Consider the following 25,200-nt stretch of genomic DNA (forward strand, 5'->3'; position numbering starts at 1 on the left):
ATGGCAAAACAAACACATTGCGCAAAAAATGGAGGAGAACGGATGTCTCAGAGGCCAAAGAGTGTGGAGGCCATTGCAGAAACAGGGTAGGTCTGAAACCATAAAGGGATTTGAATAAAAGAGTGAGGACTTTAACATCAAGGTATAGTCTGTGGGAGTCGATGCTGGTTTAGGGAGGGCAGACACTACTTTGTCTCATTTGTTTTATGTAGGCACAGCTTGCCATGCCAGTTAGTCTGGATTTTATGAGTTGAACAGGTACTTTGATCCCCCAGGTGTATTAACTGCAACAGGGAAAGATGGGAGCATTCACGTCAGGAACCTTTCACAAAATTTACTTCAGCAAAGAGATCAGAGGAGTGCACCGAACTGCACGTCTATTCCACACTTTAAGGTAAGGTTGTGTCTCTGCCTGTATCTCACTGTTGCTGTCTGTCTTGAACACTCACAAGAACCCACAGCAAGACCAGCCTTTGGGAACGCAGCGAAGGAGAATCATTACAGCATGTTAAATTTAGAAACTTTTACGTGAATCCTGACCACAAGTAAGAAGGTATGTACAGAATGCTTTGACTCTCTCATGAAATATTTATATCAGTTGTTATCTCTGATGAGTGCCAGCAAAAGCTTGGGCTCCCAGTGGAAGAAGCTTTTAATTACTTTCCTGTTTTGTTGTTGATTCGAACTAAAAGCTTCCCATGTTATCACAAGCTGTGGAAACTGACCCAGCTGAAAGCAAATGATAGGATATCAGTGTATTTACTAATGGCACCAGGCAATGTGTCTCTCTTGCTCCTTTATGCAGGTTGTGTGTCTATACTCCAGGTCTGCATAGTCAGAATTATTTTTACACCATGGTACTGAGGGAGTACTGTATGGTTGGAGATGGCGTCTGTTGGATGACACCTTCTTGGCCAGATACAGTGAGAATCCTGTGGCACTATTTCAAGAAAATTCAGGGGAGGTCTCCCTAGTCAAGTTATCCCTTGGTCAGCATCACTAAAACATACATGATCACTATCGTGCGGCTCTTTGTGGGATCTTCCTGAGTGCAAATCACCAGCCGGCTTTCCTACCTTGCAGCAATTCCTGCAGTTCAGATTACGTCATTGTCTATCGGGAGCTTTGAGAATTTCCTGAGGTTAAGAAAGGTGCTATATAAATGCAAGTCCTTTCTTTCTCACCATCCAGTGCAATGCCACACTATACTGAGATATGGCGTATCATAGGTTGATTCTCTGTCAGCTAGTTCAGATTTTGATTACTGTCCAGCAACCTCCTGAAACTATGGCATAGATTTAAGGTAAAAGGTGGGAGGCATAGAGTTTAAGAGGATGGGTGTTAGGCTGGAACTATATAAAAAGTTGGTCAGGCCACAGCTAGAGTATTGTGTGCAGTTCTGGAATCCACATCATCAGAGGGATGTGGTTGCACTGGAAAGGGTGCAGAAGAGATTTACCAGGGGGTTGCCTGGGCTGGAGTGTTTTAGTTATGAAGAGAGATTGGATAGACTGGGGCTGTTTTCCTTGGAGCAGAGGAGACTGGAGCATAGGAACATGATTGAGATGCATAAAATTACGACAAGCACAGACAGCGTAGACAAGAAGAAATGTTTCCACTTGATGGAAGGATTTAGTGACGAGGGGACATGGATTTAAGGTAAGGGGTAGGAGGTTTTGAGGGAATGTGAGGAACATTTTGTTCACTCAGAGGGTGGTGGATATCTTGATCTCACTGTCTGCAAGGGTGGTAGAGACAGAAACCCTCATAACATTTAATAAGTTTTTAGATGTGCACATGCAATACCAAGGCATGCAAGGCAATGGAAAATGAGAATAGAATAGTTTGGTAGTCACTTTTAAATGGCGTAGAATCAATGGGCCGAAGGGGGTTTTCCTGTGCTACAGATCTCTATGATGCTATGAATCTAAATGCTGGTCAGATGAGGCCAGTTTGGGATCACCTATAAACCGTACCCTGATTAAACAGCATGATGACATGATGGGCTAGGATTGCACATGAAGAATGCATACTGACACAATCTCTGTGGAATGCACTGCCGGCAGTGGTAGTGGAGTCAGATATTTTAGAGACTTTTAAGTGACTCTTGGATAGGTATGTGGAGGATAGCAAAATGTAGGGTATGCAGGGTAGCTTGATCTTAATAGGATAATAGGTCGGCACAACATCGTGGGCCGAAGGGCCTGTACTGTGCTGTACTGTTCTATGTTCTATGTTCTGTGTTCTCTCTGAAGGTTGGACAATGCCCCTACAACTGGATCCCTGATCCCACCACCCCCGGTCAAATTGAGGGAAAAAAATTTGAGTTTTGGTGCACTTCCAGCCTCAGCAGTGGAGGGGAAAATGAGTTACATACGTTGTAAAGTTCCTGAAGGTCAAAGTACACTCGGCACTGTGCCAGTGTGACATTCCTACTTTTCGCCTTAATTCGTTCATGGGATGTTGCTACCACTGGCATGGCCAGCATTTATAACCCATCTCTAATTACCTTTGGAGTAGGACTTCCCAGACGGCAGATAGGAGGCAGCTATACTGCTGTGGTCCTGGAGTTACAAATGGGCTAGACCAGGTAAGGATGGTAGATTTCCTTCCCTGATGAGTATTAGTAAACTAGATGGGATCTTGCAACAGTAGCTTAATCTTCCAGATTTGTTAATTGAATATAAAAGTCTAACACAGTGGGATTTGAACACACGTTCCCAAGGTACGAGCTTGAGCCAGTGATTTACTAGCCTGGTGACATTACCAAGATACCAGGAGCTGCTACTGCCCACAGCACTTAAGCTGACAATTCTCAATGGGATGTCACCATATGAATGTCAATTATGAACCAAGTTATGTATCTTAGAAGTAGGAGCAGGGCTAAGCAAACCCATCTCACAGTGAAAGTCTTCAGGGAGAAAAGATTTTATTCATGTTAGTGTTGACTGGATTCAAACACAGAGGAGGAAGGGAAATTTGTACAGGGTTCAACAGAGTGGATGCAGAATGGTTGTTGCTGCTCATTGTTTGGGGGGAAAGGGATTTAGATCCTAAGGGACACGGTCTCAGAATAAAAGGAGAGCATTTAGGATAGAGATAAGGAGGAATTCCTTCACTCAGAGGGTGGTGAACCTTTGGAATTCTATACTTCAGAGTGTTGAAGGCTTAGTCATTGATTTGGAAGTCATTAAGAACCCAAAAACCCAACAAAATCTGCTATTTCTGTAAGTTTCAATCCCATCTCCCCTCATCCTTCTAAACTCCACCAAGTACAGACCCACAATCCTCAGTTGCTCCTCATATGACAAGCCCTTCATTCCCCGGATCATTTTTGTAAACCTTCTCTGGAACCCCCTCCACCACCAGCACATCCTTCCTTAGATATAGGGCTCAAAACTGCTTTCAATGTTCCAAATGTGGTCTGACCAGAGTCTCATGCAGCCTCAGCAGTACATCCCTGCTCTTGTATCCTCTTGAATGAATGCTAACATTGCATTTGCCTTCCTAACTACCTGCACGTTAACTTTAAGAAAATCCCAAACTAGGACTCCCAATCCCTTAGTGCTTAGATTTCCAAAGTCTTTCACAGTTTAGAAAATAGTCTACACCTCTATTTTTCCTTCCAAAGTGCTCAACAGACCAAATGGCCTCTGCCAGCTCCTACGTTTTAAGTCCCAATGCAACTTCTTTAGAGCTCTTGCACAGTAGGACTGAATAAGAAGAGTGACTGTCCTGTATTTGTATAGTGCCTTTCAGACCTTGGAGCATCCCAAAACATTTTGAAGGCCACTGAAGTAGTTTCAAAGAACAGGTTGAAACCTGCGGCAGAAGGAGTGGGGTAGCGGGGAATACAAAGGATGAAACTTTTTGCAGAAAAGATCAGAAAATTTGTAAGTTTAGCAAACAGCTTTCAATTTGATTTGGTTTTGTGTCATCACTGTAGTTGCTTCATGACTAATTCTGCCACTTAACTGATGTTGCCTCAGGCTCCATTAGGTACACAGCACTGTAGGTCTTTCTTTTCCATATTGCCACGAAAAACAGATAGGAGCCATGACATTTAGAAACAAATTCACAAAATGGGAAAAACAAAACAATTATTGATGGGGTGCTTGCAGCATTGAAGCTAGCAGATAATGCTGGATCCCAAAGCGTATTAAAGCTGAGCTCCTTGACGTGTTTGATGTGGAATTTAACCATCACTGGGAATTGCTTTGAGTCATGCGTGCTGCCTGGGCTGAAATCCACTTTCTGAAGAAGGGTCTAGGCCCAAAACGTCAGCCTTCCTGCTCCTCTGATGCTGCTTGGCCTGCTGTGTTCATCCAGCTCTGCACCTTGTTATATCTGAAATTCACCCTCTCATTTTGTAAATGTTAAGCAGGGAGGCACCACAACCTTTGATGTGAGCCCCAGGCACTATTACTTGCCTTATAACCTTTACGTTGCTGATCTTCAGAAACGACTGGCTGACTTTGGGGCAGAACTTGCACATTTACTATCTCTGTTTTCCCCTGGCAAGGCTGGAGGTTCACCAGTCCCATTTGAGTGCAAAATCCTGGCTGACTCTCCTGGTGCAGAGCTGTGGGGGTGCTGCATTGTTGGAGGCCCAGTCTTTTCAGATGAGACTTTAAAGCAGATCATGTAAAAAATCATATGGGGACTATTTTATAGAGGACTTCTTTCTTGTGTCCTGGTTAATATTTACCACCACTCCAACCCAAAGACACATTATTCCCCCAAACATTCAGTTGAAAATAAATTATCTGGTTATCATACTCTGCTGATTGTGGGATATTTCTGTGTGTAAATTTGTTGTGGTGTTTCTTCCATTACAACAGCAACTACAATGGCAGCAGAACATACCATTTACAAGACGTACTGCAGAAATTCACCAAGGCTCCTCAGACAGCACCTTCCAAACCCATGACCACAGCCTCCTGGAAGGACAAGGGCAGCAGATACATGGGAACACCACTACCCACAATTTCCCCTCCAAGACACTCACTGTCCTGGAAATATATTGCCGTTCCTTCACTGTTGCTGGGTCAAAATCCTGGAATTCCTTCCTTAAGGGCATTGTGGGTTAACCGACAGCACATGGACTGTGGCAGTTCAAGAAGGCAGCTCATCCCCTACTTTCTCATGGGTAATTAGGGACAGGCAATAAATCCTGTCCCAGTCAGTGACGCCCAGACCCCATAAATGTGTAAAAATAAATACTTCAAACCTGTTGTAAAAAAAACACCACAGATGCCAGAAATCTAACATAAGCACAGAAAGTATGGAAGTGCTCAGCAGTTCAGACAGCATCCATAGAGAGAGAAACAGAGTTAATGTTTCACATCTGTGATTTTTCATCAAAATTGCAGTTCTGGTCAGAGGTATGTGATCTGATGCATTAACCCCGTTTCTCTTTGCACAGAAGCTGCTGAGTATTTCCAGCACTTTCTATTTTTTTACTTCTAAACCATGTGACTGGCTTTGAATCTCTGAGACGTCTAAGGTAATGAAAGATGCTTTATTGATGTAAGTTGATAATGCTGTAATACAGCAATTGTATTGCATTTTAAGGCAAACGTAAGACTTCAGGGGCTTGTGGCTGAAAGTCTGAACTGGCTTTAGTGCTTAAATATTATAAATAATACATCAATTTGATGTTAAATAATGAATACACTCTCTATTACCACTGTACCTTGGGATAAAACCTCCGAGCTCTCTCTTTGTTTTTCTGTTTCAGGTTTAGGTTTGTGACAGGAGTGAGTGGTATCGTGGAGTAAGGGGGTGAGGTGGGGACGATAAGGATGGCTGTCAAACCACACGGCTCCCTGCTGAAGAAACACAGCCAGACTGACCTGGTCAGCCGGCTGAAGAGTAGGAAAATCCTTGGAGTCGGAGGTGAAGATGATGAGGGTGAAGTCCACCGATCAAAGGTAATGCTGCCTTCTCAAAGGCAAAATTGGATTTTAGACGAGATGAGCTATTGGCCTTTGGCCCTGCACTCCTCAGGTCTGACCGTGGGATTGAACTGTTTTTATCCCTCTCTGTGAGGATCCCAGATATCAGTGCAGCCAGTCTCAGTCCAGCTCCTGGTGGCGTGAGCCCAGAGCACTGAGCTATCTCTACTCTGCACTAGACTGGTATCTCCCTCAGATAGAATCACACCTGAGCTCCTCACAGCTTCACAGAATGGATACTGCTCTGAAAGAGGCCATTCTGCCCACTCATGTCTGGGCTGGCTCTCCAAATAAGCAATGCCATTCCCCTCCTTCTTCCCTGCACCTTCTTCCTTTTCAGAGAATAATCCGATTTCTGCTTCAATGTGTCGATTGAGAAGGAAAAGACCTGTGATTTCAAGGGACTTGTGGTGCTGTGGTAGTGTCCCTGCATCAGGTCCAGAGGGTGTATGTTCATATCCCATCTACCCCAGTCATGCAACATAGCATGTCTGAATGTGTTGATTAGAAGAATTGGGGTTTGCCTTTGCATTATTTCTCTTTCAACACCATGTTGATTTCACCCCTCCCTTGTTTTCCCCGCCTTTTTATGTTTTGTCATATTGTTTTGTATTTTAATTAATTAATTTGATGGTGGTTCTAAAAAGAACAAACAGTTGGTACTTTTTCAAAGCTTTTAGAGAGAGGTGGACTCCACACAAGCTGGGGTTTATTATTTTCCCCACTGACTCCATTTTGATTTAGTCCCTCCCTCATTTCCTCCCCTTGTTGTTTCGATTTCTGTTACTGCTATGTTGGCAATGTGGACATCCCCCAGCATGAGACTTGGCTTCTACATAGGCAAAGGATCCAGAAGGGAGGGATGAAACTACTGCTTGAACTGATCTATAACAATAATAGGGTTGTAATCTCTGAAAGTCTTCTATAGCCTGAATCAATACATAAACATCTGCTTATCAAGCATTGCTATGAGAAAAGTATTGCTATATCTCCGTTGTTTCTTTTGCCAGTTACTTAAACCTGTGGCCTCCCATTCTTAATCCTTGTATTAATGGGAACTGTTTTACCTCTGTCTAATCTATCTAGACCCCTCAGTCTGGGTAAACTATTCAGCCCCCGTTTCCTGAGCCTGTTCTATGCCTTTTACCAAAATCATGACTGATCTGCACCTTAAGTCCATGCACCCAACTTGGCTCCATCTCCTTTAATATGCTCAGGCTAGCAAACCTCCATCGATCCCAGATTTAAAATGATTGATTGACCCAACATTTATTTTTCTTTGTGGAAAAGAATTCCACCCTTCAACCACCCTTTCCATTTACTAACTTCTCGCCTTAACAGCCTGACCCCAGTCTTTGTTTACCCACTCCATTCTGAGCTGACCCTCATTATTGCAACAGGTCACCGTCTATATCCCCCATCAAATTCTTACAAAATTTGATAAGCCACAGTCAAATCACTCAGGCTAAGGAATAACCCTGGTCTCATTGCTGAATCCTTGGACCCACAGTTATGTTCTGATGAATCAATATTACATCTCCTTCCAAGATTGATTTATCCTTCAAAGACACATTGTTCTAAATTTACATTGCACTCCAGTACTCGTTGTGTTTTAACTATGGCTTTGTACAGCTGTCACCAAAATCTTCGCCTAATTTACATTCCAGCCTTTTAGTTAAAAAGACAAATTCCATTAGCCATTTTAATTTTTTCTCTGTTTTTGTACCTCACTGCTACCTTTTAATGAACTATATATGCAGATTCTCCTATCTCATTAGACCTCCACTGATCTTTGCTCTTTATCATTTCATTGATGCTTAGATCTATCCCCTCATTTTTCATCCAAAATGAATCAACTCATGCTGGTGAAATCCATCTGTCACACAATCGCCCACTCACCTAATCTTTCATAACCCTATTGCAGTCTTATGCTTCTGTCTGCACTAGTTACATAGAAACGTAGAAGATAGGAGCAGGAGGAGGCCATTTGGCCCTTCAAACCTGCTTTGCCGTTCTTTATGATCATGGCTGATTGTCCAACTCAATAGTCTAATCCTGCTTTCTCCCCATAACCTTTGATCCCATGCACCCCAAGTGTTATATCTAGTTGCCGCTTGAAAACATTCAATGTTTTGGCATCAACTACTTCCTGTGGTAAGGAATTCCACAGGCTCCCCACTCTTTGGGTGAAGAAATGTCTCCTCATCTCTGTCCTAAATCATCTAACCCAAATCCAAGTACCATGACCTCTGGTTCTGGACACAACCACCATCGGAAACATCCTCCCTGCATCTACCCTGTCCAGTCCTGTTAGAATTTTATAAGTCTCTGTGAGATCCCCCCTCATTCGTCTGACCCCTAGCAAAAATAATCCTAACCTAGTCAATGTCTCCTCATACATCAGACCCGCCATCCCTGGAATCAGCCTGGTAAACCTTCGCTGCACTTGCTTGAGAGCAAGAGCTCCATTAATCTTAGCATCACGACTGAGCCACATCATTAGGAAGTATAGGGGTAGTTTAACTCTGCATGTAACCATGCTGTACCTTACTTAACATCAATTCATGTTGATAATTGGGTTACCAAAGAAAACAGTACTACTTTCTCTAGAATTACCAACCCTTGTCTCATTAAGCAAAACATTTAATGTTTACAAAAAAACTTTAAATCCTTAGAATCCCTACAGTGTGGAAATTGGCTATTCATTTTAACAAGTTCACACTGATGCTCCATCCAGACTTGCCCCCCTACCCTATCCCTGTAATCCTGCATTTCCCATGCTAATCCACCTGACCTGCACATCTTTGGACTGTGGGAGGAAACCCATGCAGGGAGAATGTACAAATTCGACACAGACAAATTCCGCCCAAAGGTGGAACTGAACCAGGGTCCCTGGCGCTGTGAGGCAGCAGTGCTAGCCATTGTGTCACCCCATTGCTTGATATAAGAAATAAAAGCTAGGTTCCTTTTGAAAGAGATAAAAGGTCTGTGAGAAAAAGCAATGAACTGGGTGAACTGTGCAATCTGCCCAAAGGGTTTCACAAATAGTACAAACTGTTATTCTTTTTCTAAATGCAGCAGAAGGTTATTTGTTTGTGCAAGTTTGGAATGTTTCTGTGCGTGAGCAGACGAATTTATGCAAGTGTCCATGCGTGTCCGCACCAGTGACAGTGTGAACATACCCTCTTGCTCCTTATATATGTAAGAATGCCTTGGGATTTTCCTTAATCCCATTTGCCAAGACATTTCAAGGTCCCTTTTATCCCTCCTAATGTCTACTTTAAAAGCGGAAGTTGGCAACAAACATGCCCTATGGTGAGCAATAATGCAGATCACCTCATACAAGTCCACAGTGCCTGAAAGCAGCAACACAACTGGATAAGATGGTCAAGAAGGCATATAGCATGCTTGCCTTCATCAATTGGGGCAGAGAATATAAAAGTGTGTAAGTCAGTTTCCAGCTGTATAGAACTTTAGTTGGGCCACCTTTGGAATATTGTGCACAGCTCTAGTCATTACGCTACCAGAAGAATATAGAGATTTTGGAGAGGGTACAGAAATGGTTTACCAGGATATTGCCTGGTTTGCGGGGTTTCAGCAATGAGGAGAGATTGGACACTCTTGGTTTGTTTTCACTTGAACATTGAAGGATGAGGGGAGACCTGATAGAAATTTACGAAATTACAAGAGGCATGGATAGAATAGATAGTTGGAATCCATTGGGTAGAAAAGTCAATTACTAGGGAACATAGGTTCAAGGTAAAAGGGCGTAAGTTTAAAGAAGATGAGAGTCATAGAGTCTTAGAGTTTATACAGCACAGAAACAGACCCTTTGGTCCAATTCATCCACGCCAACCAGATATCTTAAATTAATCTAGTCCCATTTGCCAGCATTTGGCCCATATCGCCCTAAACCCTTCCTATTCATATACTCATCTGGACGTCTTTTAAATGTTGTAATTGTATCAGCCTCCACCACCTCCTCTGCAGCTTGTTCCAGACATGCACCATCCTCTGCATGAAAATATTGCCCCTTAGGTCCCTTTTAAATCTTTCCCCTCTCACCTTAAACTTATATCCTCTAGTTTTGGACACCCCCACCCCAGGTAAAAGACCTTGGCTATTAACCCTATCCATATCCCTCATGATTTAACAAACCTCTACATGTCACACCCCAGCCTCCGACACTCCAGGGAAAATATCCCCAGTCTATTCAGCCTCTCCCTATAGCTCAAACCCTCCAACTCTGGTAACATCCTTGTAAATCTTTTCTGAACCCTTTCAAGTTTCACAACATCCTTCCTACAGCAGGGAGACCAGAATTGCATGCAGTATTCCAAAAGTGGTCTAACCAATGTCCTGTACAGCCACAACGTGACCTCCCAACTCCTATGTTCAATGCACTGACCAATAAAGCCAAGTTTACTAAACACCTTCTTCACTATCCTATCTAACTGTGACTCCACTTTTAGGGAACTATGAACCTGCACTCCAAGGTCTCTTTGTTCAGTAACACTCCTTCCCAGGACCTTCCCATTAAGTGTATAACACCTGCCCTGGTTTGCCTTTCCAAAATGCAGCACCTCACGTTTATCTATATTAAACTCCATCTGCCACTCCTCGGCTCATTGGCCCATCTGATCAAGATCGCGTTATACTCTGAGGTAACTTTCTTTGCTGTCCACTGGTGTCACTTGCAAACTTACCAACCATACCACCGATGTTCACATCAAAATCATTTATATAAATGATGAAAAGCAATGGACCCAGCACCGATCCTTGTGGCACACCGCTGGTCTGGTCACAGGCTTCCAGGCAGAAAAGCAACCGTCACCACCACCTTCTGTCTCCTACCTTCAAGCAAGTGCATATCATATCTCAATAGTTAGTTCTCCCTGTATTCCATGTGATCTAACCTTGCTAACCAGTCTACCAAGAGGAACCTTGTTGAACGCCTCACTGAAGTCCATATAAATATCGTACACTGCTCTGCCTTCACCAATCCTCTTTGTTACTTCTTCAAAATACTCAAGTTTGTGAGACACGATTTCCCACACACAAAGCCAAGTTGAGTATACCTAATCAGTCCTGCCTTTCCAAATACATATAAATCCTGTACCTCAGGATCCCTTCCAACAACTTGCCCACCACCTATGTCAGGCTCATCGGTCTATAGTTCTCTGGCTTTTCCTTATCACCTTTCTTAAATAGTGACACCACTTAGCCAACATGCAGTCTTCTAGCACCTCACCTGTGGCTATCAATGATACAAATATCTCAGTGAGGGTCACATGTCCCTAACGTCCCTAGCTTCCTACAGAGTTTTAGGGTACACCTGATCAGGTCTCGGGGATTTATCACCTTTATGCATTTTAAGACGCCCATTACCTCCTTCTCTGTAATATGGACATTTTTCATGATGTCACAATTCATTTCCCCATTTTTTTTTAGCTTCCATATCTTTCTCCACAGTAAACACTGATGCAAAATACTTTTCAGTATCTCCCCCATCTCCTGCAGTTCCACACACTGATCTTCAAGGGATCCTATTCTCTCCCTAGTTACCCTTTTGTCTTTAATATATTTGTAGAATCCCTTTGGATTCTTCTTAACCATATTTGTCAAAGCTACCTCATGTCCCCTTTTTGCCAACCTGATTTCCCTCTTAAGTATACTCCCACTGCCTTTATAGTCTTTTAGAGAATCACTCGATTTCTGCTGACTATATCTGACATATGCTTCATTCTTATTCTTGACCAAAACCTAATTTCTCCAGTCATCTAGCATTCCCTACACCTACCAGACTTGCCCTTCACCCTAACAGAAACAAACTGTCTCTGGGCTCTCGTTATCTCGTTTTTTGAAGGCTTCCCATTTTCACACCGTCCTTTTACCTGCAAACATCCGCCCCAATCAACTTTTGAAAGTTCTTGCCTAGTACTGTCAAAATTGGCCTTCCTCCAAATTAGAACTTTAACTTTTAGATCCACCTGTGGCAAGAGAAACAAAGTAAAGTTTCTCTTTAATTTTCTTGCTTAACAGAGGCTGCCTAGCCTGTTGTATATTCGCTTCATTTCAAACTTCCAGCACCCACAGGGTTTTGTTACATTTTTGCAGTCTCATTCGCACTTTTAAAGAAGTAGATCAAACTTCCAAATGTCAAAATTGAATTTCAGCTTCAGAAATACTTACCAGAATCCCCAAATGCATCAAACTTTTTGTAGATCCTGTGGACTTTTAGCAAACACTGGCATGGGATCTGCTCCGGGCTCTGGCTGGAAGCCAGTTTTTTACACAGAGGGCGGTACATGCCTGGAATGCATTGCCAGAGGAGGCAGTGGAGGTGGATATATAGCAACATTTAGGAGGCATCTTGACAGATAGATATATAGGCAGGGAATTGAAGGAAATGGACTGCTTAGAGGCAAAGGGATTTTTTGTTTAGAAAGGCATCATGTGTTGGCGCAGTCTTGGTGTGCCAATTGGCCTGTTCCTGTGCTGTATTGTTCTTTGTTCTTTGACAATGTTAGAGAGGAGGACCTGGATTTTATGTCTCATTCATTTGAGATTCTAAACTGTCCTCCCACCAAGCCCACATCACACCATCGTTGTGGGTGGTGCTTAAAGTGCCCCTTTCAGACCCTTACACCCTTCTGCCACACCTTACAGGATTATACTTTTATCATTGTTCTCAAGATGTGGCCATTACTGGCAAGGCTGGCATTTATTGTCCATTCTTGATTTCCCAAAGAGAACATGGCAATAATCAGCCTTTAATCATATGCCATGATTGTGAACTGCTGTCACTGCTCAAAATATGATTTCATGGACAACCTGTAGGGCCTTTGTTTGGCCAGCCTTCAACACAATACTGATGAATGCTGAGACATATTTGATCTCTCTTCTGCTTCTGTCGTATTTGGTTGAGTTGATTATGACTTTCAGACCACTGTCTCCCATTGACAGCATGAAACATACTTCTTTGGCCAATATAGTTAATCTCAATGTATTCTACTTTCAGTGTGGATTCCATCATGAGCATAGCTGCGTGAAATCTTTCATCAGCTGTTGCTCCATGACCAGCTGATCCTTAACTGAATATTCCTTGATCTGTTGTTCCATGATTGCCTGTTCCTGAAACAGTTGTCTCTTGACCGTATCTAGTTTTATACCTTACATCATTTGAAGAAGACCAAAGTCTAAACACGCATTCATATAGTATTATTATTGTTGTTTCATTATTATTTATGGAATATGTATAAGTTCTCTGCTATGTGATGCCCTTTGTGTTGAGAGTAACTTGTAGCATATCTTAATCTGAGCTGCTATATCTCCCTGATTATGTAGTCAACTGTAGACAGTATGCTTTCAACCATGTTTCACTATCTGATAATACAGTGACACTGGCACCAGCATTAATCTTGAAATTAGTGAGGTGCCCATTGATATAAATACCCTTTTGTCAAAGGTACTGGTCTAGATCACCTATTTCCTCCTAGGGACACTTTAGATATTTCTTCAATTGTAGATTGTTCTATATAATTAACTTATTTGTGACTTCTTGCTTTTTTGATTATGCCTACTTCAGCAGATTCTCTGAAAGTAACCTTTTCTATTGAAGATAAAGTATTCCTTTCCAATATTTTAGTGCTGCTTGTGACTGTGAAGTTTTCTTGCTCCATTGCATTGACAATTACCTTTAGTTTCTGATCTTTTCTGATCTTACAAGTGTGTCTCTTGTAGCTGTACGCACATTAAGAATTGAATGGATTCTGCTGACCTCCTGCGGTAAAGATGATCCTTTGCTTTTTATGTTCATCTGTGCTGCTTCCAGACTTTGACTTCACACACCATCTGAATGGCTTTCACTAGAATCAAATCTTCTTCTGACTGTAATAAATCTGACCAAGAGTCATTAGAAATTCTAACAATAAATTAGTCTCTTTTTAATTCTGTTTTTAAATCACAATTTCTACATTAATGTTGAGATTATTAATTAAATTATCCATGGAGTTTTCTGAATTCTGAGCACTTCTCTTTAATCTAGCTCTTTTAAGAATTTTATTTGTTCTGAGGTAAAAATAATTGTCAAACGCTTTCAGTATTTCTTCATAAGTATCTGTTGTTTCATTTACATCTTGGCAAGCTATAATGTTATTGGCTATACTCCCAATTGTATATAGAAGTATATGAGCTTGTTCAACTTCTGATATAGTAACAAACTTAGAATTTTCTTAAGAAATGTTTTCTCTAAGGTGTCCAATTCAGTGTTTCATTTGGCCCATCTCTGAAATCCTCCTGGCAATATTATTTCTGATGCCATGCTTTCCTAATTATTTATTCTCCTGGCTTAAAAGGTTTTTAATTTTGCAATAATAGCAGGGCTGTTGATCTCCACCACTTCTGGAGGGCTTCCCCTATTTTTGTGGTCAAAATTCCTGCCTTTTTTTGTCACTTCACTGGTTGAATCTTACTGTTTTCAGCCTAAATAAAGGTTCCTAGTTCCTTAAACTCTTTATTGGATGTTTCCCATTGCCTGGAGCTTTAGTAACAAATTCTGCTTCCATCAGTTTTTTGTTCTGGCTGATTCCTGCTGTCTATGGCTTTAATAATAATCCCTATTTCTTTCATGGGGTTTTTCCAAAATAATTTCCAGTGTCTGTGATTTCAATAAATGTATCCTGCCTTTAGCACGGTTGTAATAATGAATGGCATGTCTGGTCTACAGCCTTAATAAAATCTCCTAAGTTTGTTTATCCATTAAACCTTGTCTGCTCAGGCTTTGGATATGCCCCTTTATCACTTTAATTGTGGCTTCATGACATCCCTGGGTCCATATAAAATCATCATTGTCAGTGGTGCTTAAGGCACACCTAACCCTTACATCTCTTATATAACACCTCACAGGATGCTATTTTTAGAGTTGATCTTTGGATGTCAACATTAATAGCAATATTGGCATTAATTGTCCATCCTTTCTTTGAGAGGTGATATTGAGACTTCTTAAAATTCTGCAGTGGCAGTAGTTTGATACAACTAAGATCTTTCGCTAAGCCCTTGAGGGACATTCAGGGATCAGTCATGTCATGTACATAATCCAACTGGTTTAATATTTTTTCATTTTCTCTCACAGATCAGCCAGATGTTGGGAAATGAATTCAAGTTTGCTCTTCATGAGCCGTTTGGACTCAGGTAATGAATTAAAAATGATCAAACCTCAACATTTAAACTCAAATGAAAAAATAAATGACTGTATTGCAGAACAGCCCTTTCAACAGCACAACGCTCTTGCAGTGCAAACCCTCAAACAGTGCAGTACTCTCGCAGTACTGCCCCTTCAACAGTGCAGTGCTGCCTCAATATTGTCCCTCCAACAATGCAATGCTCCCTCAGTATCACCGCTCTGATTCTGCAGCATTCCTGCAATACTGATCTTCTGACAGTGCAGCGCTCACTCAGAACTGCCCTTCAACAATACAGTGCTTTCTCAGTACTGACTCTCTGATGGGGAACACTGTTGCAGTATAGACCTTCCAACAGTGCAGCGCTCTTGCCATACAGACTCTCCAACAGCATGACACTCTCACATTACTGCCCCATTGACAGTGCAGCATTCTCTTACTACTGATTCTTCAACGGTCCAGCATTCCCTCAGTACTGACCTTCTGACAGTGCAGCACAGCTGAGGTTACCCATAAAGGACTCTCCTTCTCAAACTCTCCCCTTGCCTGAGGTGTGGTGACTCTTAAGCCACCACCATCTCACTCTAATGAGAGAGCAGCACTATGGTCTGGTAAAATGATGGTAGCTCCAGCTTTATCCTAATTCTGTCAGTAAATGCATATTAGTGTCGGTCTGACTTTTGTGCCCAAGTCTTTGGAATGAGATTTCATCCCACAAGCTTCTGATTCAGATGGGATGCAGTATCAACTCAGTACCAACCCAGGTCAGTAACAGTGTTTGAGTTGTTTTTGTATTAAATTACTGCTTAAGGCACAGTAAGTTTCCGCCAAACAGAAAACTATGCCCTTACATTTCGCAGAAATGTTTTTTAACCCTGAAGCAAGTCTGACACCTTGATCTGTTTATAGATAATAACAAAAGCAGAGGCTGATACCTCTGATACATTCTCCACACAGTATATCATAGAAATGTACAGCACAGAAGCGGGCCATTCAGCCCATATATTTGTGCCTGTCTCACAATCTCCAATTTGCAAACACAAAATGACCGTTCCTTTAAAGTGTAGCTAGCAGCAATCTAGGGTGAAATTTTAAGTCCCACCATGAGTGAGCTGGAAGGTGGGTTTAGGAGATGGGGTAACATTGCAAAGTGGATGCCGTAGGAATAGGCTGTTGCCTTCTCACCTCCACTGGGATTTTACCAGATGGGGTGGATGTCACAGCCTCATCTGATTAATGGCCCACTCTCTTGTTAAATCATTGTGGGGTCGACCCAGTCAAAGCAAACACAGTCCTGAGGTTTCTGACCAGAGGTAGAGTTACAACCTTTGCATAAAACTCTAAAACCAGGTTTAATTCTGAATATTTGAAAGAAAGGACATTCTACAATATGAAACAAGACTGAATTTCAAGTTCCCTATAACTCTACAGAATAAAAATACTCCATACAGCTACCTTCCCTAAATGACAGAGGGTTCAGAATAGATTTACCAGCATGTTGCCAGGAATGGAGGGTTTGAGTTAAAAGGAGAGGTTGGATAGGCTGGGGCTTTTTATTTACTGGAGCATAGGAGGTTGAGAGGTGACTTTATAGAGGTTTATAAAATAATGAGGGGCATAAATAAGGTAAATAGGAGGTGTCTTTTTCCTACAGTGGGGGATTTCAAGATGAGGGGCACATTTTTAAAGTGAGAGGCAAAAGAATTGAAAAAGACATGAGGGGCAATTCTTTTGCATTAAGAGTGGTTTGTGTGTGGAATGAACCTGCAGAGGAAGTGGCGGATGTGGTACAGTTACAACATTTAAAAGACATTTGGATAAGTACATGAATACAAACTGTTTGCAGGGGAATTGGCCAAGTGCAGGCAGATGGGACCACCTTAGTTTGGGATTATGGTCGGCGTGGACTGATTGGATCAAAGGGTCTGTTTCCGTGCTGTATGACTCTACGACTCTACAGCATTAATGAACCAGATGGGATGTTTGCAACAGTTGAAGATAATTCTCATGGTCACTGTTGTATTGAGTGCTGGGCAGTTGAGGTAGACTGCTGCCACTCTACTATTTCAAATAAATAAAACAGACAACCAAATTAGCATCGAAAGATAAAACAAAGAGATGCTAATGCTGAAGATCTGAAACAAAAACAGAAATTGCTGGGGAAACTCAGCATCTGTGGAGAGAAAAGAAAATTAACATTTCATGTCCAGAGACGCCTAAAAGGGACCTGTGCAATTTCTGCTTTTCTTTCAGCATGTAAGACTTTAGTTCACAATTATCAATGGCTGGGTGTGTCATGCCTGACCCATTTGGGAGTTTGTATAAGGCAGCCTGATTCTCCACTCAAAGACCAGGTGGAGCTTCTTGCAACTTAGCATTAATTCCTTCAAAGCCATTACCTTACACAACAGTCACCATTGTCAAGCAAAGCTTTTTATTCCAAATATTAATTTAAACCCCAGAGAGGGTGTGGAACCTGTGCCACCAGTCAGAGCCTCTGGGTTTAGCAATCTAGTAACATTACCACGACACCATGACCACCCCAATTACCATATAAATGTCGGCAAAATAGAAATAACATTGTATGATATTGACACACTAAAGCAGAACTGGAATTAGAAGCTTTGACAGGGTCAGACCAGATTACCAATCAAACAATCCTTGCCCGGTTGACTGAACAAAAGCTCCATGCTTTATCCCTACTTTGCTGAATTAACAAGTGCAACTGCAGTGAACAACCTAACATTGTTCCACATTGCTTCTTGTCTTTCAGGTACTGGCAGTTCATCTCAGCAGTCATCTTTTCTGTTGCTGGAATTCTGGTCAGTTCAAGTTCTTCTATGCGAGCCTTTTGAATATTACTGGATGATTGTAAATGAGTTCATTGGAACAAATAGCAACATGCAGTCATGGAGTTGTACAGCATGGAAAGAAGTCCTTCAGTCCATGTGTCTGCTCTGGTCATCACACATCTATCTACAATCACAGAATCTCTACAGTGCAGATAGAAGCCATTTGGCCCATCGAGTCTGCACCAACTCTCCAAAGAGCATCCCACCCAGACCCACTCTCCACCCTCTCCCCATAACCCCTCATTTACTATGACTAATCCACCTAGCTTGCACATCCCTCAATATAATGGGACAATTTAGCATGGCCAATCCACCTAACCTGCACATCTTTCTACTCTACTCTACTCTAGTCCAATTTTCCAACCCTGAGCCCATGCTTCAAGCATTCATCTAAATATTTCTTAAATGTTGTGAGGGTTCCCATCGCTGTCACCATTTAAGGCAGTGAATTCAAGATACTGACTACCTTCTGATTGAAAATATTTCTCCCTTAAATCCCTTCCAAATCTCTGATCCCTTATCTTAAATCTACAGTCCCTGAATATTGAGCCCTCTACTAAGGACAAAACTTTCTTCTTATCTACCCTAGTATACCCTTCAGACTTTTGCAGATGTCAATCAGGTTTCCCCTCAGTCTTCTCTACTCGAAGGAAAACAATCCCAGCCTGTCTAGACTCTCTTCATAGCTGAAGCACGCCTGCCCAGGCAACATCATGGTAAAGCTCTTCTGCACCCTCTCTAATGCTATCATATCCTTCCCACAATGTGGTGACAAGACTGTACAGAGTACTCCAGCTACGGCCTAATTAACATCTTCCAGCAGAACATCCCTCCTCCATTATTCATTGTCTCCACAAATAAAGGCAAGCATCCCATATGCTTTCTTAACCACCTTATCCACCTGTTCTGTTGCCTTCAAGGATCTGTGGACATGCATATCAAGATCCCTCAGACACTCTGCACTTCCTAGGGTCCTACCATTCAAGGGTACTCCCTTGCTATGTTCATCCTCTGAAAATGCAAGATATCACACTTATCCAGATTAAAATCCATTTGCCACTATTCTGCCCATCTGACCAGCCCATCCATTTTGTCCAACCATCTAAGGCTTTCCTCCTAGCTAGTTACTGCACCATCCATTTTCATGTAATCTTCCAACTTAGTTGTCATTTCTCCTACATTCATGTCTAGATCTTTAATGTACACAATAAACAGCAAGAGACCCAACACCAAATCCTATGGTATGTCACCAGACACAGGCTTCCTTTATATAATTTTTTAAATAAATGCTTTCAAGAAAATATCTGAAAGCAGCAACATCAAGAAAGGGGATGCAACCACCTTCCACATTGTTGTAATTGAGGGTTTGTCCATGAATTTTTTTATTCATTCAGCTGACATGGGCATCATTTGCAAGGTCAGCATTTAGTGGCCATCCTTTGGTGAGTGAAAACTGCACAGCATGGACATGTTGGGCCAAAGGGCCTGTTTCCATGCTGTAAACCTCTATGACTCTATGATTCTAATTAAACATTACACTACACCAGACAGTTTATATACTCAGCGAATGGTGTCTTTTTAAGCTAAGCCTCTTTAAACTATGGCAAATAGCTCTCATGACCAAAAACTACGACAATGTTTTAGGAATATATGAACTAGGAACAACAGTAGGCCACTCGGCCCTTCAAGCCTGCTCCGCCATTCAATAAGACCATTGCTGACCTAATTTTAATCCCAAATCTACATCCTGCTTACCCCTGATACTGTTCATCCCCTTGGTAATCAGGAATCTATCTACTTCTACCTTAAAAATATTTAAAGATTGTGTATCTGCTGCCTTTTGAGGAAGGGAATTCCAAAGACTCACAACCCTCTGAAAGAAAAGAATGTTTCCTCATCTCTGCCTTAAATGGGCACCCTCTTATTTTTAACTATGACCCCCAGTTCTAGATTCTCCCACAACAGGAAACATCCTTTCACCATCCGCCCGGTCAAGTCGCGTCAGGATCTAATATATTTCAGAATTGTATGTTTTGCAATTAAGGTAGTAATATTCTGCAGCAAAATGCAATGAGTGGAGGATTGCATCTAACAAAATGGAGTGACATGAAGCAGTGAGCAAAGCAGATTAAAATTTTTATTTTGAAAAGAAGGAGTAGCATGAAGGCATTCTGAACATGAGGCAGTTCCTTTCTCTGAACAGCCGGAGATTAAATGCATTGTTTCCTTCCTGCTCTAGGCTCTGGTGTTTCCAAGAATGCTGCATAGTTGGCTGTTCCAGGGAGATTACAAGTTGTCCTGCATCGCATCTCTCCGACTGCACAGTGGCGCATTACTCAGTAGGTCGCATGTTGCAAATTGAATGTTAAATTGATGGATCCCCGAGTCAGTTGATGAAGTATGAAATGAGACACAAATCTCTTTCTTGATACAACTGGAGAGGCGATGGCCTGGTGGTATTATGGCTAGACTGGAACGTTAATCCAGAGACCCAGCTAATGTTCTAGGGACCCAGGTTTGAATCCTGCCATGGCAAATGGTGGAATTTGAATTCAATTAAAAAAAAATCTGGAATTAAGAGTCTAATGACCATGAATCCATTTTCAATTGTCCAGAAAAACTCATCTGTTCACTAACGTCCTCTGGGGAAGGAAACTGCCGTCTTTACCCAGTCTGGCCTACATGTGACTCCAGACCTTCAGCAATGTGCCCTCTGGGCCTTGGTAGCTGATGGGGTATAAATTATCTGCAACTGGTGGGCATCACTGGGGCTGGAGTGTGCCCCGCATCTAAAAATCACTTTTAACTTTGTAAGCTTCCTTCGGGACCTTATCTTCAAGGGGCTGTCACCTGTTAATTTGGTCCCGTTCAGTTTATTTGAATTTCAAAAGTTGTGTGTAAAGAGATGTTTCTGGGACACTGTTTAGGTAGGCAGGAGACAGATGTATGGAATGCTGTACGCTGTAAATAAACCAACCACCAAGTAAAGGAAACAAAACGAAATGAAGAAGTGCAGGTACTGGAAATCTGAAACAAAAAGAGAAACTGCTGGAGAAACTCAGCAGATCTGGTAGCATCTGCGAAGAGAAAAAGCAGAGTTAACCTTTCAAGTCCACTTCAGAAGTATCCGTCCACAGCTCCATAATCTTCACAGCAGTTAGGGCAAGGAGTTGGATCCTGTGTTCATTTGAGCCAGAATGGGGATCAAAGTCCATGTTGTTGGTATCAATCTGACCCACATGGACATCCAGCCAACTGGCCCTGCTGAACAGCTGCTGCCTTAATAGGCACTTTTACATAAAATCTTGTAATGTGGAGCTGTGGATAGTGACAGCAGAATCTCCCACTTCCTTACCATCATTTGGAATTTACATCCATGGCCAAATGACAAGTAGCCCCTCCCACTCTTGCCATTGGCATGCATTGGAAAGATTTACAGATTGATACTCAACCTGTTTGCCTGTGTTATGAATGCACCGTCCTTCAGCTGTCAAGTCCTGGAGTGGAATTTGAACATGAAGCTGCTGGCTCAGAGTGAGGGACACTACCCACTGCACCAGAAAACCTCCTAGTGTAAAGCAAGCATAAAAGAACAGGAGACACAAGATAAATTATGGTTGTCTCGGTACTGTTACATTCCCCATGCTTCATATTCGGGTGTTTCTAAAATTTGACTAAGATGTTTCTTTTTAATTTGCGCAAAGGCATTGCTCTGATCCTATGGAATGCCTTTTACACATCCGAGAAGGCGATTATTCGATGGACACTTCTATCAGAGACCTGCTATTTTGTTGTGGAGTTTCTAGGTATGTGAATTTAAATACTTCTTAATCCAATTGATTCTGCATCTATATTGTTAGGCACTTAAGTTAATTCACTTCCTTCTTGGAAATCATGTCATTAAGTTCACTGTTCTAAGTAACTTTATGACTTCTTTAGAAAAAGGTAGTGAAGGTACGTGAATTCATATACTAACCCCCTTCTTAACTCATTGATTCTACCTACAGCAAGCATAGGAAGGGTTTAGAGGGATATGAGCCAAACGCAGGCAAATGGAACTAGCTCAGATTGGGATGACTGGTCGGCGCAGAGAGAAAAGCCACATTGGCTACAGATCAGCATCACAAATGCAGGTTTTCCCAGTCATTGTTGATCAAAGCAAATCCAAGCCAACACTCCTAGTGTACTACTGATGGAATGCAGCCCTGTCAGAAGTGCCATATTGTGTTTTGGATGGGTTATTAAGTGTAGGCCCCCAGCTGATTTCCAAAACGATTTCATGGCACTATTTCTGAAGAGCAACAGGGAAGTTGTCCCCAGTGTCCTGGGTCAATATTTAGCCCTCAACCAACTTCACTACAATTCATCATTGTTATATTCGTGTTTGTGGAAATTTGTCGGACATAAATTGGATGCTGTATTTCTGACATTACAACAGTGACCACACTTCAAAAGTATTTCAATGGCTGGAAAGTGCTTTGGGTCATCCTGAAGATGTGAAGGATGCTATATTAATGCAAGGCAGGGACTCAGGTTACAGCCTCTTCAACAATGCAGTGTTCCTTTTGCACTGAGATGTAAACCAGGATTTTGCATTCAAGTCTCTAGAACTGTATAAGAACCCAGAACCCTCTGACATCTAGGGCATTACAGACTGAGCCTTTGAAGGGTTTATAAAGAATTAAAGCAAAAAAGGAAGTATTTAATATGCATTGAGTTTTCAGGGGTAGTTTTAACTATGGTTGGTGATTAAATTTTGTAATAAATGTGCAAAGTATATTATTATTATTCGGAATTTGGATTTTAACGTGTAAGAAATTTAGATTTTGCTTTTCGCTTTGTGAAGGTAACTTTTTCTTTAAAGAGGTCATAAAGTTATTCGGAATAGTGAACTGATGACATAATTTCCAAGCAAGCATGTGACTTAATTTAAGTGCCTAACATAGAATCAATTGGAAAAGTGTTTACAATGCTGAGTTCTTTAATGTTCAGGAAAACAAATGGTCAGGGTCCATTAGTAGTTTGGAAGAGTCAGGTTTCAGATCAAAAGAGCAGCTTCATCCCAGCAGAAGAGCAGGTTGTTTGTTTGTAAAATCTCCAGGATATAAGACCTTGGGGAAATCTCCTGGCTGTCAGAGCTGAAAAGGAATCCAGGCCCTCAGAACTGGAAAATAAACCTACAGTCCACCAACACTGGAAAATGTCAGTTAAGTAAGAAATTAAAGAGTTAAAATAAGAGTGATGTTTCATTGAATATCTGTGAAGGATATTCCTGGTAAAAGTTTGAATCTTTCTTTTTGCTAATTATGCTAACATCTTTCTAAATTGTCTTATAGATGTATAGCATTATTTGTTTCCTTTTTTTGTGCAGTAGGCCTTTTTTTTTTAAAAACATCGGCAGCCTCATAAGAGCATATTCAGTGGCTAACCACTGTGGTAATCAAACTGCAAAAGTAAAACTATGATCTATCAAACCTTTCACTCTGAGATGTGACTTATAATTTTGTATAAATTTTTTGATGGATCTACTGTAGACCCTTGTGAGGCTGAGGAAGTCCTTTAACTGTTAATTCTGTCTGTTTCCTTACAGTGACACTGGTTTCAGCCATGGATCAAGGCTTGTTTTCTCAGGATGTGGGATTCTTGCTCTTGAGTTGCGCAATATTTGGGGTCTTGTCACTTTTCTATTATTTACAAGTTGGACGGAAACCCAAGAAGATCTAACCCATCAACCAACAGGAGGGACTCACATCTGGCTTTCAGTGTAAATCGAAACACTTTGAATCAAGAGGCCCCATTGACCCACCCTCGCCCCCAACCCTGTGTCACCTTCGGCCAGAAGCACCCATTAAGTGGCTGATTTCTGGGGCGAAGTATGAGACATTTTCCAGTGGGCAAGCATGGCTACACACATTAAGTATAGACATGAAGTGAAGGCTAATCCTAATCTCAGAAGAGTAGCTTTACATAAGGGTTGTCAAATGTGGTTGTAGACATCCTTTGATGTATGACAGTCAAACATGGCTAGTCTCGTGATGGCTGTAAACATTGGTCTATTCACCTGATGTGAGATTTGGGCTGTATTTGAAAGCATATGCTGGTGGTTTCACCTCCACAGATTTGGTATGAGGAACTCCAAGAAATCGCTGATGTAAGATGGTGCCGGGGAACCAAGGGAGGAGTGGGGAAACACACAGGGGTAACAAAGGGAAGGGGAGAAGCAAGTTATGGAAGGGGTCAACCAAAGGAGTTGGGGGAGAGAAAAACTGAGGGGAGAGATGCAACTGAGGGAGGAAGAATAGAATAACCGAGGGAGAGAGGTATCCAAGGGGGAAAACCAAGGGAGATGGGAGTTATTGAAGGAGGGGTTAGCTAGGAAATCTGAAAGAGGGGGAAACCAAGAGTGTAGGAAAGGGGTAAACTGAAGGAGTAAGACAAAGGGGTAACTGAGGAGGATGGAAGGAAAACTGAAGAAGGACAGAGAGGTGACTGAAGGACGGGGAGGAAAAATTAAGGGAGAGGGGTAACAAAGGGAGAAAATTGGGGAAAACTGAAGGAGAGGGAGTTTAAGGGAGGGAGAAAGGAAAACTGAGGGAAAGGATTAATCAAGGGAGGAGGAGAGAGGTAACTGAGGGAGGGGGATGGGAAAATTAAGGAAGGGAGTAACCAAGGGAGGGAAGGTGAAAACTGAAGAGAGGCCAACTTAAGGAGGTAGAAAGAAAGAGGGAGGGGTAATCAAGGGAGGGGAAGGAGCAAGACAAAGGAGAAACTGAGGGGAGGAAAAGAAAACTGAGGGAGAAAAAAGGGAAAAACCTAAAATGGGAGCATTAATGAATTTGTAACTTTCTGTAAATGTTTCCATTCCAAAATAAACAAATCCACTGAGAACTGGAACATCAGCCAAAGCTCAAAGTTTCTCCTCACACACCAAATTCTGAATCACTGTGGGAGGGGCTGAGTAGAGATTGTGTGGGTTGGGGGTCAAGATGGGTGTAGTGAGCTTCACACAAGATGTTACCACGTTTGTTGCAAGAATGTGGTTTTCAGTTTAACTTGCAAACGATGGCTTTGATAAAAAGAGACATTTTAACGCACTCGCATATCTTGCTGCAAAGCCAGGTGGCAAACAGTTATCATTGTCCCTTTCTCTCTGAGTTTCTATTCTGTACCTGGGTCGAATTCAATAAAAAGGTAAACTTGTAAGAAAAA

The 25,200-nt window shown here is 41.8% G+C and overlaps 1 protein-coding gene across 2 annotated transcripts; it reads left to right on the top strand.

The window, feature by feature from the left end:
- LOC109938003 (tumor protein p53-inducible protein 11-like) lies at positions 1–25,200 on the top strand. Of its 2 annotated transcripts, XM_020536576.2 has the most exons (8): positions 1–86; positions 276–394; positions 5,741–5,933; positions 15,091–15,149; positions 17,913–17,961; positions 20,231–20,330; positions 21,696–21,797; positions 23,582–25,200. In XM_020536576.2, the coding sequence occupies exons 3-8, from the start codon at positions 5,805–5,807 to the stop codon at positions 23,713–23,715; spliced, it is 573 nt and encodes a 190-aa protein (XP_020392165.1). In that variant the 5' UTR covers positions 1–86; positions 276–394; positions 5,741–5,804; the 3' UTR covers positions 23,716–25,200. The 2 variants fall into 2 exon arrangements, with proteins under 2 accessions (XP_020392165.1, XP_020392103.1); XM_020536514.2 differs by lacking the exons at positions 1–86; positions 276–394 and adding an exon at positions 441–553.

The sequence above is a fragment of the Rhincodon typus genome, chromosome 37 (assembly GCF_021869965.1).
Source record: "Rhincodon typus isolate 14 chromosome 37, sRhiTyp1.1, whole genome shotgun sequence".
NCBI lineage: Eukaryota > Metazoa > Chordata > Chondrichthyes > Orectolobiformes > Rhincodontidae > Rhincodon > Rhincodon typus.

Excerpts from the sequence above, each read along its gene's own strand:
- LOC109938003 (XM_020536576.2), top strand. The coding sequence starts at position 5,805 with ATGGCTGTCAAACCACACGGCTCCCTGCTGAAGAAACACAGCCAGACT. Across the intron at positions 17,962-20,230 it reads TTTCTGTTGCTGGAATTCTG|GCTCTGGTGTTTCCAAGAAT; the intron begins GTCAGTTCAAGT and ends TTCCTGCTCTAG. Across the intron at positions 21,798-23,581 it reads TTTTGTTGTGGAGTTTCTAG|TGACACTGGTTTCAGCCATG; the intron begins GTATGTGAATTT and ends GTTTCCTTACAG.